This window comes from Chenopodium quinoa, unplaced genomic scaffold, assembly GCF_001683475.1.
Source record: "Chenopodium quinoa cultivar QQ74 unplaced genomic scaffold, ASM168347v1, whole genome shotgun sequence".
Taxonomy (NCBI): Eukaryota; Viridiplantae; Streptophyta; class Magnoliopsida; order Caryophyllales; family Amaranthaceae; genus Chenopodium; species Chenopodium quinoa.
Window position 1 is genome coordinate 2,075,875 of NW_018744239.1, and position 13,857 is coordinate 2,089,731.

Sequence of the window (13,857 nt, forward strand, 5' to 3'; positions counted from 1 at the left end):
CCAAAAAAAACAAGGAGAATCTTTTTAATAATCTATTAACAAAAAAATAAATAACTTAGAAAATATACATTTAGAGTAATTTAACTACATAACTACATTGTCATGATAGCTTTGTTGTTTAATATGCTTATTAGCAAAAAAAAAAAAAAATACATGCTCAAAGCAAGCACATAAATCAGAGTACGTGATAGCTCTGGTTAGAGTTTCTCTCCCAGTCCCAGGAGATCCTGGGGTGATTTCTCACTCTCATCTTTTTGACTCTCTAAACATCAAAAAATAAAAAATAAAATAAAATAAAGCACATAAAAAGATAGTGCGAAAACTCAAATGGTAAGATATATATCATGAAACGAAGGAATACTTCTTGTTCTTTTAGATTTTACTCAGTACAGTTAGGCCCTGTTCTCTTCACCTTAAAAAAATAATATTAAGTAAAAATAATTTCAGTTTAGTAAAAATAAATTCATTTCAGTAAAATTAATTTCAGTTCAGTAAAAATAATTTCAGTTTAATAAAAATAAGTTCAGTTCAGTAAAATTCAGTTTTCTTAAAGAAAAATTATAATAGAAAATCAGTAAAAATAATTTCAGTACAGTAAAAATAATTTAAGTTTAGTAAAAATAATTTCAGTTCAGTAAAATTAAGTTCAGTTCGGTAAAAATAGGCAAATTTGTCAAAAAAACCCTTTTAAATGCAACATTTTGCGGAAAAAAAACCTTTTAAAAGCTTTTTGGCAAAAGAAAACCCGATTTTTAACATTTTAGCAAAAGAAAACCCAATTGTGAAATTTTTTTGTTGAAGACAATCTTTTGCCTCTAATTCACTTAATTAAGCTCTAAATTACTCTAATTATCCTCTAATCTCACCTAACCATTTATTAATTAACTTCATTAATAAAAAAAAATAAAAATAAAAAAACCCAAAAACCACCACCCCCACCACCAGCTAGCCACTCCCTCCTTTTACTTCTCCCATGGCAGCAGCCCCCTTCCCCCAACCGAGCCGCCACCTTGAACCCCTAACTCCCGGCGACCCACCTCGACAGCCACCCGACCCTCCTAACTTTCCCGCTTATCCCCGCTGCAATCCCCTCCCTAAACCCTAACACCGAGCACACTTGCCTCACGCTTCTTCTCCCTGTTCTCCTTGACTCACACTCTCTTTCCCCCCCCCCCTTTCTCACCCTCTCCATCGCGTCGCCGATCTGGTAAGGGGGAGGGTTGTAGCGGGGGGTTGGTAAGGGGGAAAGGGTGAAAGGTCGGCCGGCGGTTCAGGGCGGCTCGATTAGGGAGGGGGGAAGGGGGCTGCTTCCATGGGAGGGGGAAAGGGAAAGGGAAATGGTGGTTGGCTGGTGGAGTGGTGGTAGGGATGGTGGTTTTAGTTTTTATTTTTGTTGGTGGTAGGGATGGTGGTGGTACCGTGGTAGGGATGGTGGTTTAAGTTTTTATTTTATTTTTTTAATTAATTTAATTATTAAATGACTAAGTGAGAGTTAGAGGGTTATTAGGAAAAAATTAGAGCTTAATGAAGTGTATTAGAGGCACAGGTTGTCTTCAACAAAAAATATTAATCTTCAGGTTTTTTTTTTGCAAAAAAGCTTTTAAAAGGTTTTTTCTCGCAAAATGGTGCATTTAAAAGGTTTTTTTTGACAAATTTACCGTAAAAATAATTTTAATTCAGCAAAATTAAGGTAAATCAAATAGGACCTTAGTGGACAGTACAGTTAACAATTAAGTAAGAAAGGTCGAAGTAATTTGTCTACAAACGTCGACCGAGACTTCTTGGCTTGCTCCCAATAAGTCACGGTATATATGTTCAATCGATAGAAAATAATCCCACTGCTACTTAGTATGAATCCAAATATGCTATACGCGCTTACTTTAATCATCATTCTAAAAGGATGGTGTGAAAAGACGAAATTGTTACGAATTATCTATAACTTTTGAGTTCTCCTCAAAAAAAAAATCTATAACTTTTGGAGTAGCATAAAACTAAACTTTGTCAAATTATCTTGGACTTATTAATAAGTTTTTTCTTCCTACAAGGTTCTGATGATAAGTTTAGATAATTTTCTGTAAATTATTGGATATATATAGGATTAAATATTATACGTGGACTAGATTTATTAACACTTAAAAAGAGGTCCGCTTCACTTCAGCTTAAAAATTAATATTCACTTAAAATAATTTCAGTTTTGTAAAAATAAGACCCCGTTCACTTCATTTTATTTTGTTGAATTGAAATTATTTTTACTGAAACAAAATTATATTTGCTAAACTTAAGTTAGTTTTGCTGAACTTAAATTAATTTTACTGAATTTAAATTAATTTTAATATTCCATTTTGAAATATAAGAGAGGATAATGGATCGGAATACTTGCCAATAACTCGTACTAATTGTTTTTTGGTTGAAATTTTAGTGAATTTATGTGTGACCACTGACCAGATTCTTTAACGAAGATTTATAAAGCATAGTACATTCTCAATAGCTAGTATAGCTACATTATTGTTGTTTTATACTTGTATATTATAAGACCCACCTCCTATCAAGACAAGCCTTTCTTTTGTTACATTTCACATTGTTTCTTGGCACCTTTACTTCACCCCTTCATTTCAATCCACTCATTGTTACAATCAAAATACCTTTCTGTTTCTTTTTGCAACCCTACAATCATAGATAATTTCTTCTTCTTTTCACACACAAATCAATAGTGACTATCAATGGATATTCTTCTGTTTTTTTTTTTTTTTTTTTTTTTTTAAAAAAAAAAAAGATCTTTGCGTGAATATGTAAACCATTAAAATTATATCCGTTCAAAAAAAAAATGTAAACCATAAAAAAAATGTCTTTATGAGATATACCATTGTTCATGAATATGTAAAACATGTATCACTACATTAGTACAGTAATAGATTAATAGAATAATATAAACATAAAACTTCCAAGATCATCCTTTAATAGTATTTATTTTAGTATCGAAGTAGATTAATAGAAAAATATGAACATTGAAACCTTTTTGTGGAGTAGTATTCATATTGAAACATTCCATATTTTTCTTTATAAATGATAGTGTGATACATGAATATATTGCAACAACTTTGATTGAATTTAATACTTGGTGCAATCTGTTGGAACAAATGATACCCTTTTTGCTTGTAAATCATATCCAACCTCAAAGTTAACTTGAGCAATATTCCCAAATATGGATGTATGAACCATATCATTTGTAGGTACGATTGCCAAACAAGAAATAACAACATTCTTAGTTGCTACCACCCTAAAACTGTTTTCTACCTTTAATACAACATCTGCCCCCTCAAAATGGAACACTACATCCGGAGGGTTGAGCTCCCCATCCGAACCCAATGATTGTCTTGTTTCGTAACAAAGGTCATATCCCTTAACCGGCTTGGGCATTGGGCTAAGTCGAATGGCACTTGTTATAGCACTTTTAACACCATTGTACACTTTAGGTGGTAGATAAGTAAGAGTTGTACCAGAATCGATGACCACATCTTTGTGGTCCATGGGGACCGAACTATCTCCAATAGTAATGGCATCAAGAGTGAGGTGGTAGTGATATGTAGAATGATCCCCAGTTGTGAAGGGGGTCGATACAACTTTGGGGCCTGTTACACCGGCCCCAAAGTTGAGCTTACTATTGACCCCTGAAGACTGGGGTGCCAAGCAATATGAGAACTTATAGTTAATTTTTGGCCCAAGTTGTGAGACTAGGGATAATGGACCGGCCCCTAGTCCAACAATCCCATCCCCTTGGTTACCAAAATAACCATAATTGTCAATTCCACATCCAATTATAGAGGAAGGGTATGAACTAGTTTGGGTCGTAACATGATTATCGACTGGAGGGAAGTTTAACGTGTCCGTCGCTAGGATACCAACACTAGTTGTACCATCTCCATAGGTTACACCATAAATACATGGTAAACCATCACTTTTGGTGTTATTAGAGGGACATCCACTAATAACATCAGGATGATCACAAGATTGAGAGTTGCAAGGTATTGTATGAAAAGTGGAAGATTTTGTTGGGTCGAATAATGGTGATTTTTGGGGGATACATATGTCGCAAGGAGAGCATTGCAACCATATAAGGTCACTCCCAGTATCGGCATTGGCTAAAAATTCGACTGGTGGAGTACCAAGAGCAATTTTTATTAGGTAATCCCCTCCATTAGGAACTAAATTTGAATTAATGCTATCTTTTTTCTCATAGTATGTAGACGACGGGTGAATCCTATGGCCATGTGAGACTGAGGGTCTAAGGCGCGCTTGAGGAGTCATGGAAGACTCGTCGTAGTAGGGAGAGTGAGGAGAGTTACGATGGATTAGATCCATCGAGAAAACATGGCTAGAAACTAAGTTTCTAGCTTCAACCATGACATGATAATTAGGTAATTTTAAGAGTAAGGATACTAGCATAATATGGAAGATCATATTAGCCAAAGCTAAAGCATGTAATAAGTAGGTCATGGCTTAGAAAGAGTGTTTAAGCTGTGACTTTGTATAGTTAGCATATGGGTTTGATTTATAATGGCTAATGATCCATGTTAAGGTAAGTCCAAGTCAAGGTCTTCGTTTACTAGCAATTAGCTGGTTAAGTTTTCAATTAGTTGAAGTGGTCTATGTACGTACACGCTTAAGGAAGAAAATATAAACACTATGATTATCAATTAAATATGACAAGACATCATGGGCGGAGCTAGAAGGGGACATGTGGGGACACTTGTCCCCCCATTTTTAAAAAAAAAATTTAAAAAAAAAAAATTAAAGAAAAAAAATTAAAAAAAAAAAACTGAAGTGAGACAGAAAGAAGAAGAAAAGAAATTGCAGAACTAAACCCTAACTTTCACAATTCTCAATTTCTCTCTCTTCGAAGTTCGAAAGTTGGAGACTTAGAGTTCTCAGGCAGTCAGGCTCGTCGGCGGCACTTCGTTGGTTCGTTCGCGTCTTCTCCCGTCCAGTGGCGGTGTCGGGTGTCTTGCTGTCTTCGGTCTTCCGCCCTTTATTGGCTCCACCCCTGCTCCCGTCGCCGGTTCTGTTCACCCAAATCACCAGTTCGCGACTTGGAGTTCGACAGACGACAGTTCGTGTCGCCGGTGTGCGGTGTCGGTGTTGGTGGCGGGTGTCTTGCTGTCTTCGGTCTTCCGGTCTTCGCTAGACCCAATTCACCCAAATCAATGGAGGTATGTAAATCTGAATTTCAACTTATTACTTGTTTAATTGATGAAATTGTTGTATATATCAACTTATTACTTGTTAGTCTTTTTTAATTTCGATTGAGAATTATTGTGGATTTGACGATTTTGTCATTTGTGGGTATTGAAGACGAATTTCAACTTATTACTTGTTTAATTGATGAAATTGTTGTATATATCAACTTGTTTAATTTCGATTGAGAATGATTGTGGATTTGTCATTTGTTGATTTGTGGGTATTGAAGTTTTGAACTTTGAAGTATTGAACTTATTGAAAATTGAATTGTTTAATCTCTGAATTATTGGTATTTAATTTTTTTCCCCTGTTTTTGAGAATTTAAATTATTGAAATGTATAGTTGAATTAGAAATTTAGAAATTAGAATCTTAGGTTTTGTTATTATGTAATGATGTGGATTGTGGAAATTGATATATAATTTTCAATTTAATTAGGAAATGTCAAAAGATTCACCAAATTCAAACAAATCCAAGGCAACTAAACAACCCGATCTTCGACAATTCTTGTTTAAAAGAACGAAACTCAATAAAAATGGGTCCAACGAAAATGAGTCCAATACTTAGAGGAAGATTCGGTGTACGATTTTGTCCCCCCAAGTTGAAAATCCTGGCTCCGCCACTGCAAGACATACATACAAAGAAATTAAGCTTTACATAGAAATTAAGCTTGACAAAGATACAAGAAAAGAAGGTAAATTTATTACACGGTGGCTGAAACTAATAAGGTGTAAATATTGATAAGGTAAATTAATTACATCAGATGCTAGGTTTAATTTGGAAGAATATATTTTTGTAAGTAGCTAAATTCCTTAATAAATTGTTTGAATTTTAAGAATAGAGTGTGTTTTGATGGATAAAATATACAAATTAAATAATAAAAAAAATTACATAAAATGTGTTTTTGTTCTTTTTGTCACAAATTAAGGTGCTTATCAAACAATTAAATTATTACAAAAAAAATAAAATTATAATGTACTAGATTAATCATATTAGTCTTTATATTATACAATGATGATTTTATAAGAAATTACACATTAAAATAAAATTTAAACCAACGAAAAATTAAAAGTTATCATAAAATTAAAATAGTTAAAGTTCCTTCTAATTGACCGTCTCACAATAAAATTAACATACACCCGTCTTACACAAGACTTATTGAATTATATTAAAAGCCCTAAACTTAAGACATTGTGACAAGCCATACAAAGAGAATAACACCAATAGTGAGAATTTGTAAAAAGACATATAAACATGGAATTACAATAAAAAAAAAAACATATATAATGGAAAAAAATAAATTAATCGAAATATCATGATTAATGCATATGTTTGAAAATCGGGTGGTATTGCGTTTGATTAATAGGGAACAAGTCAATGATTCCACATTGAAAGAATATATGATACCATGTGGTAAATATATGATAAATATAAAAGATATTCTTTCAATGTGGGATTCCATTACCACTACTCCCCCTTTAGTGTTTTACATAATTATCTATTCCTACACCCTAGGGTAGGGATCTCTACCTACACTCCCATCAAAATGCTACATTTAACCAATTACCTTCATCTGTACAAAACCTCTATTTGCATTTTCTCTCTCCTCACTCATTTCTCAGCCATTTTCTCTCTCCTCACCCATTTCTCATCAAAAACTTTAATGACAAAATTATTACAAAAAATTGTTCAATCACTTCGAAATTCAATAAAACAAAGGCAAAATTCTAAAAGAGTAAGTTATTTTCTTCAAGTTTGGAATAAAAAAGAGTATAAACTCTAGGTTTTACTAAATTTTTTTGTTGCGATTGTATTTCAGGAACATAGTTGAAATATCAACCATGGAAATGGTATCAACGTAAGTATAATACTATATTTTTAGTAGTTTTTGTTCTAAAATTAGTTAATTAAACCAATACATTATTTGTATTTTATTTTTTATTTTATTTTTATTTGTAGAATGAAGGAAACACTTTCAAAGAAGAAAAAAAATATTCTAGAGGAATATAAGTATTAACAAATTTGGTTCGTTGTTTTTTTTTTTATTTATTTATTTATATTTTTTTTATGCATGTTCATTTTCATTTTGATAAATGTTCATTTATATATTAGTATACTGTCATATCATAATATATTGATAAATGTTTATTTTTATTTAGGTAGATGTTCAATCCATAATAGTATATGGTCATTCACATATTAACACACGATTATTAAAATTTTGATAAATGTTCATGTTTTTGTTATCTTCTTTAAATATTTCAAGTTCATTTTGATTCTTTTCTCATATGGATATATAGTCAATCACATATTGATAGCTTCAAGAGTGTTTATTTACGTATATTTTTTATGTAAGTGTTCATCCATAATTATCTTTTATGGTCATTTTCAAACTAATAAGAAGTATATGTTCATTTATATATTAATAAATGTTCATATTTGTAAATATGTTCATTCATGTATTAATAGCTGTTCATTTTCATAATAATGGATGATCATTTTCACATTAATACATGTTCATTCATATATTAATACATATTCATTTATATACTGAACGATCATGTCAATTCTCATACTTATCCATGTTTATATTCATATGAAAATTGATTCATTTCAACCTTTATTCTTGCTCAAATTTAATATAGTATTTTATTTTAATAAAATAAGACTTGTGTATATAGTGTGTTAGACCGCACAATAGCAAGGAAAGAAGATGACAAAAAGAAGAAAACCAAAAGGACATGGATTCGCGCAACATGAATTAATTACACAAGCTTGAATTTATCGAATTTGGATCGAGAAGTTTATTCACTTTATTGTGTTTGATATATAATATATGTAGAATTGTATTGTACTCTTAGTTTAATATCCAATTACTCATTTTTTGGTGGCAAAACTATAAATGAACTTTATTAAGAAGGAAATGAACTTTTTCTTTGTCCTTGAGTACTACTATAAATAGTTATCTAGAAACACAAACACAAAACTACATTAATTTTAATATTTCATGTCGTATTAGCATAATTGAGCATTTAATAATTATTATACAGAAATGAACATGTAATAATACAAAACTTAACATTTACAGTGATGAAAATGAACATTTTATAGGCAATTCACAACGGAAAAAACAACCAAGATGACGTCATTAAGAAGGAGTGGGGGTGTAGGCATCTCTACCTATTTCGGGGTGTAGGCAAAAAATTTCACCCTCACATGTGAGTTGTCCATAATTTTTTGGCCCAATATACTTTAACCATTAAGGCCCCAATCATGCGATCGTGGGCCTGGTTCTGATACCATGTCAGATTTAGGGCTCAAAGCTTGAGTCCTTCTCATTGATCTCAAATCATATAAATAGAGTACATAGCAAGCTAAGATAGTATCACAAGATATTCTACCTATTATCTTGAGTCAATCAAGCCTATAATTAAGGAAACTATAATATATGATAAATATAAAAGATATTCTCCTAATCTTTCCCAACAGCTTTTCAGCTTGAATTGTAGAAGTTGTCTGCACTCTTGAAAAAAAAAAATATAAAGTATAAATTCTCCAAAAAGACGGATATAAAATTTATTGTAAGATTAAAGTTAACTTAAAAGTATTTAAAATTACCCTTTATACTACAAAAGTTATCATTTTTCTAATAATAAATTTTATTTTCCAAAAAACTTATAATGTACTAGATTAATCATATTAGTCTTTATATTATACAATGATGAAACTATAAGAAATTACACATTAAAATAAAATTTAAACCAACGAAAAATTAAAAGTTACCATAAAAATAGTTAAAGTCCCCTCCAACTGACCGTCTTTCAATAAAACTAACGTACACCCGTCTTACACAAGACTTGTTGAATTAAAAGCCCTAAAATTAAATTTAAGACATTGTGACAAGCCATACAAAGAAATTAACGCCATTAGTGAGAATTTGTAAAAAGACATATAAACAAGGAATTACGATAAAAACAACATATATAACGAAAAAAAAAACATTTAAATTAATCGAAATATAATGATTGATGCATGTGTTTGAAAATCGGGTGGTATTGCGTTTGATTAAAAGGGAACAAGTCAATGAAATTATAACAACGAGAAAACGATAAATAAGGTTTGAGAAAATATTTGGTAGATAATTTGTGGATTTATGTGTGACTAGGTTCTCTAACGAATATTTATCAAAAACGGTAAATTCTCATTATCTACATCATTGTGTTCTAACTTCTAAGACCCACTTCCTATCAAGAAAAGTCTTCTTTTCGTTACATTTCATATTTCTTGGCACCTTCACCCTTTTATAAAAAGCCGGTCATCGAGAAAACCAAATTACTTTTGTATCTCTTTCTGCAACCATTCAACCATGGAAAATTCCTTCTTCTTTCTACACTTATCAATAGGGACCCCTTTCTATAGTACTCCCTCCATTTCACTTTGTTAGTCCCATATAAAATCAATCACAAAAAATAAGAGAATGAATAATATTTGGAATCTTACATTTTAGTAAAAAATTTGCTTAATTAATTCTTTCTTATAAATGTTCTGATTTTTTTCTTTGGAAATTACAATGCTTGTTTAACGTGAGGAATTTCATCAAATGTCGTGTCATCAATCCACAATGGGAGTGATGACCAATCAAAATATTTAATTACTGCCATGTCATCAATCCAATAATGGAATTAGAAATTATAAGACCGAATTAGGAAAATAAAAAAAATAATAATAAAGGAATAGATTCGATATGGATAAATCAATTTGAAACGCCCAAAATAATATATGGGACTAACATTATGAAACGGAGTGAGTAACATTTTCCCAATACTAATAACATTTATTGTGTTTTTCAAAAGAAAAAAAAAAGCATTTAGTGTGAGGTAATAATGAAATCTAGGAGGATCCCTAGTTGTAAAAGGTGTTGATAAAATTTTAAGGTTAGTTACGTCAACCCCATAGTTGAGCTTACGATTGACCCTTGTAGACTCAGGTGCCTAACAATATGATAGAGCTTATACTTCGTAATTTATTTTTTGTCCGAGTTGTAAGACTAGGGATGTTTGGGTATCAAAATGAGTCCCAGGATTTGTTATTAAATGGGGCTCAATGATCTTTAAAGCCTTTCCTGGTCTAAGTAACAAAAAACACCAATTTAAGGTATACGATCGGTGAATTCTATACCCATGTGAGCTGAGGGTCTAAGGCGCTCTTGAGAATCATCGAAGACTCATCGTAAAAGGGAGAGTGTAGAGAGTTACGATGGATTAGATCTATGAAGAAAACATGGTTAGAAACATTGTTTCAAGCTTCAACCTTGACATTGTTTCAAGCTTCTACCGCGAATTGATAAGGTAGTTTTAAGAGTAAGCAAGCTAAGCTAGCATAATATGTAGGATAATATTAGCCAAAGCAAAAACATGTATGCAGCCAATGTAACTTTGTATAGTTAGCATGTAGGTGTTCATAAATGTTAAGCCAAATTCAAGTCAAGTACTTCAGTCACTAGCTATAAATTATGCAGTAGATGCTTAACTATGCTTTCAATTTGTAGAAGTACTGGCAACACCGAAAAAAAAAAAAAAAAAATTCCGGTCCGGTCTTTGGTCCTCACAAATTGTGGATTCTGGGTTTCCGGTCCAGACCGGAATGTGTATTTTGTAATTTTTTGAGTGAAAATTTTAAATTTTATGTTTAAATTTCCAAAAAATTTAGGTACAAAACTTGTAATTTATAAATCCTAGGTGTAAAATAGGAAAACACACAAACAAAAAAAAGACATTAAAAATGTATGTATATATTAAGATACTAAAATGAAAAAGAAAAAAAATGTAACCGGTCCATCCCGGTTCAAAACCGGACCGGACCGAAACAAACAGGTCTGGACCGAAACCCAGACCGGTTGATTACGGTCCGGTTCCGGTCCCCAAAAAAATTCGATTCCGGGTTCCGGTCCCGGTCCGGTTTTGGACCGGTGCAGAGCCCTAGCAACACCAGAAAAAAAAAATCTCGTTTTAAGACAATATGATAAATTGATAACTGAAAAGCCTAAATGAAATTAATGTCAATAAATTTGATTTCATTATAGGAAATATAAACAGAGAAGTACGAAAGAAAGTGCATATATAATGAAAAGAACATCTATAGTCTATAGTTAGTATTTAAAAACACAAACCATATATTACTCATATGTCATATGACACCACAAATCACTCATATGCCACATACCACCTTCTTTATTAAAAAATAAAGTTCATGTCTTTATGCATTCTGTAACTTGCAAATTTAAGTAAGGAAATTAAGCATTTCAACTACACCAAAATAAAGTCGTAGTCTTTTCATCTCCTAAACTTAAAAAAAAAAAAAAAAAAAAAAAAAAAAAAAAAAAAAAAAGTTGAGCTAATTAGTCCACGTTATATAAACATATATATATATAAAGCACAATAAAACAATACTGACTTATATAACAAAAATAAGCAACACATTAAAAGGAAAAGGAAATTTTGTCAAAAACTACCAATTAAAGTGCGTGTTTTAAAAACAACTACCTATTAAAAAAAAATTGAAAGAACTACTACAAAGTTGTAAAAAGTTTAAGTAGCACTACTACTTTAATAATTCCAACTAGAATATTCGGCATGTAGGTTCTACTTTTTACCTTTACCTCATAAAATCATCATCTAAATTAACTAAATTACCCTTCATAAAGGTAAAAAGTGATAAAAAGTGAGACCCAAATACCGGAGATTTTAGCCAAAATTGTTAAAGTGGTAGTGCTAGTTAAACTTTTTATATCTTTGTGGTAGTTCTTTTAAAAAAAAATTAATAGGTAGTTGTTTTCAAAACACGTGCTTTAATTGGTAGTTATTGACAAAATTCTAAGTAGTAACTCGTGCATGGACGGGCCAGAAGGCTATTTATAAATTTATAAGGAATCACATTTCTCTTATATGGTGCGATAAAGCACATGTCTTTTGTGATCCTCTTTCACCTTTTTTTATAAATCACAAATGTGAATGGATATTTATAAAAAGGTAAAGGCCTAATAGTACACAAAGAGAAATCAACGAAACGAAAAAACATAAACGAATACATATAACTATATAAGAAATAATATAAAATAAAATAAAAAAAGATGCTTATAAACAAGCACCCAAAAAATAAAATGTTTACTAGTAAAGCAGCATATGGTTAAAGTTGAATGAGGCCTAGTATTTGGTGCAGTCTGTTGGAGCAAATGAAATTTGCTTTGCTTTTAAATCATACCCAACTTGATGGTTCACTTGAGCAACATTCCCAAACAAGAGAGAATCATCTGAAGGTACAATTGCTAGACAAGTTAGATTCCCAAATATCCTGAATGTATTAACAGCCTTTAACACAACATCAGCCCCTTTGAAATGGAACACTACATCAGGAACACCCGAGGGCAGGGTCTCGTAGCAAGGGTCGAGAGCATTTTCAGGGTCTGGCACAGGGCTGACTGTGATAGCACCCTTCACGGCGGTCTTAATGCTGTCGTAGATGCTAGTTGGTAGGAAGGTTAGGGTCGTGCCAGAGTCGATTATTATATCTTGGGCTACCGGTACAGAACTATTCCCTACACTAATGCCATTGAGGGTGAGGGAGTAAAATGTAGGAGAGTCTTCGGTTGTAGCAAATGGAGTTGATACAACTCCGGGGCCTGTTACATCAGCACCGAACTTAAGCTTGCCAGCGACAGTGGAAGACAGAGGAGTCAAGCAGTAGGAGAACTTGTAGTTGATATTTGGGCCTAGTTGTAAGGCTAGTGACAATGTTCCAAGTCCGAGACCAACGATCCCATCCCCATGGATGCCAAGTCGACCCTGTTGATCAAACCCGCATCCAATAATAGAGGATGGAAATGTTGATTGTGTTGCATCAGCTGAAGGGAAGCTAATGGTTTCTGTACTAAGAAGACCGGTACTTTTTGTGCCATCACCGTATATGGCTGTATATACACACGACTCATTATTGCTGAAAGAGTTTGGAATACAACCACTATTGAGCTCTGGATAGTTGCAGGATTGAGGGTTGCAAGAGATGGGATGATAAGTCGAAGATTTGGTTGGGTCGAACAATAGAGAACCCTTCTGGAAACACCGCTGGCATGGTGAGCACTGGAGCCATGTAAGATCACTCCCAGTGTCAACAACAACCATGACTTCGACAGGTGGGGTACCAACGCCAATCTTCATAAGATAATCCCCTCCATTTGGGATAACATCCGTCTTAACATCCTTTTCATCAAAAAATGAAGAAGACAGACGGATATTATGACCAAGCGAGACTGAGCCAAGGGATGCTCTCCATTGACGTTCTTGTAATGTCATTGAAGAGTCATAGAATGAAGAGATTGATGATGAATCACGACGAATGAGGTCAGCCTCAAACAACACACGAAAATTCAAGTTTCGAGCTTCAATTTGGATAGGACTCAATAGTTGTAAGAAAAATGATGCTAGCAATACTATCAGAAAATAGACTAAAGCATGCATTTTGAATATTATTGAGAATGACAAAGATAAGAAACTAAGGTAGGCTTGTGATATTTGTGGATAGCAAATGGTTTAAGCTTTATAACTCGACTATAAGCGCCAAAAGTTGAC

At 32.6% G+C, this 13,857-nt stretch overlaps 2 protein-coding genes across 2 annotated transcripts; both read right to left on the reverse strand.

Moving 5' to 3' along the window:
* Window positions 1–2,735: 2,735 nt before the first annotated feature.
* LOC110694120 (aspartic proteinase CDR1-like) lies at window positions 2,736–4,536 on the reverse strand. Its single transcript, XM_021871283.1, has one exon. It carries the CDS (start codon window positions 4,492–4,494, stop codon window positions 3,109–3,111), a length of 1,386 nt encoding a protein of 461 aa, XP_021726975.1. The 5' UTR covers window positions 4,495–4,536; the 3' UTR covers window positions 2,736–3,108.
* A 7,607-nt stretch (window positions 4,537–12,143) lies between these two features.
* Window positions 12,144–13,844, reverse strand: LOC110694122 (aspartic proteinase CDR1-like). The gene has a single exon (XM_021871286.1). It carries the CDS (start codon window positions 13,744–13,746, stop codon window positions 12,436–12,438), a length of 1,311 nt encoding a protein of 436 aa, XP_021726978.1. The 5' UTR covers window positions 13,747–13,844; the 3' UTR covers window positions 12,144–12,435.
* Window positions 13,845–13,857: the final 13 nt, after the last annotated feature.

Coding starts and splice junctions, on each gene's coding strand:
- LOC110694120 (XM_021871283.1), bottom strand. CDS start 4,494: ATGACCTACTTATTACATGCTTTAGCTTTGGCTAATATGATCTTCCAT.
- LOC110694122 (XM_021871286.1), bottom strand. CDS start 13,746: ATGCATGCTTTAGTCTATTTTCTGATAGTATTGCTAGCATCATTTTTC.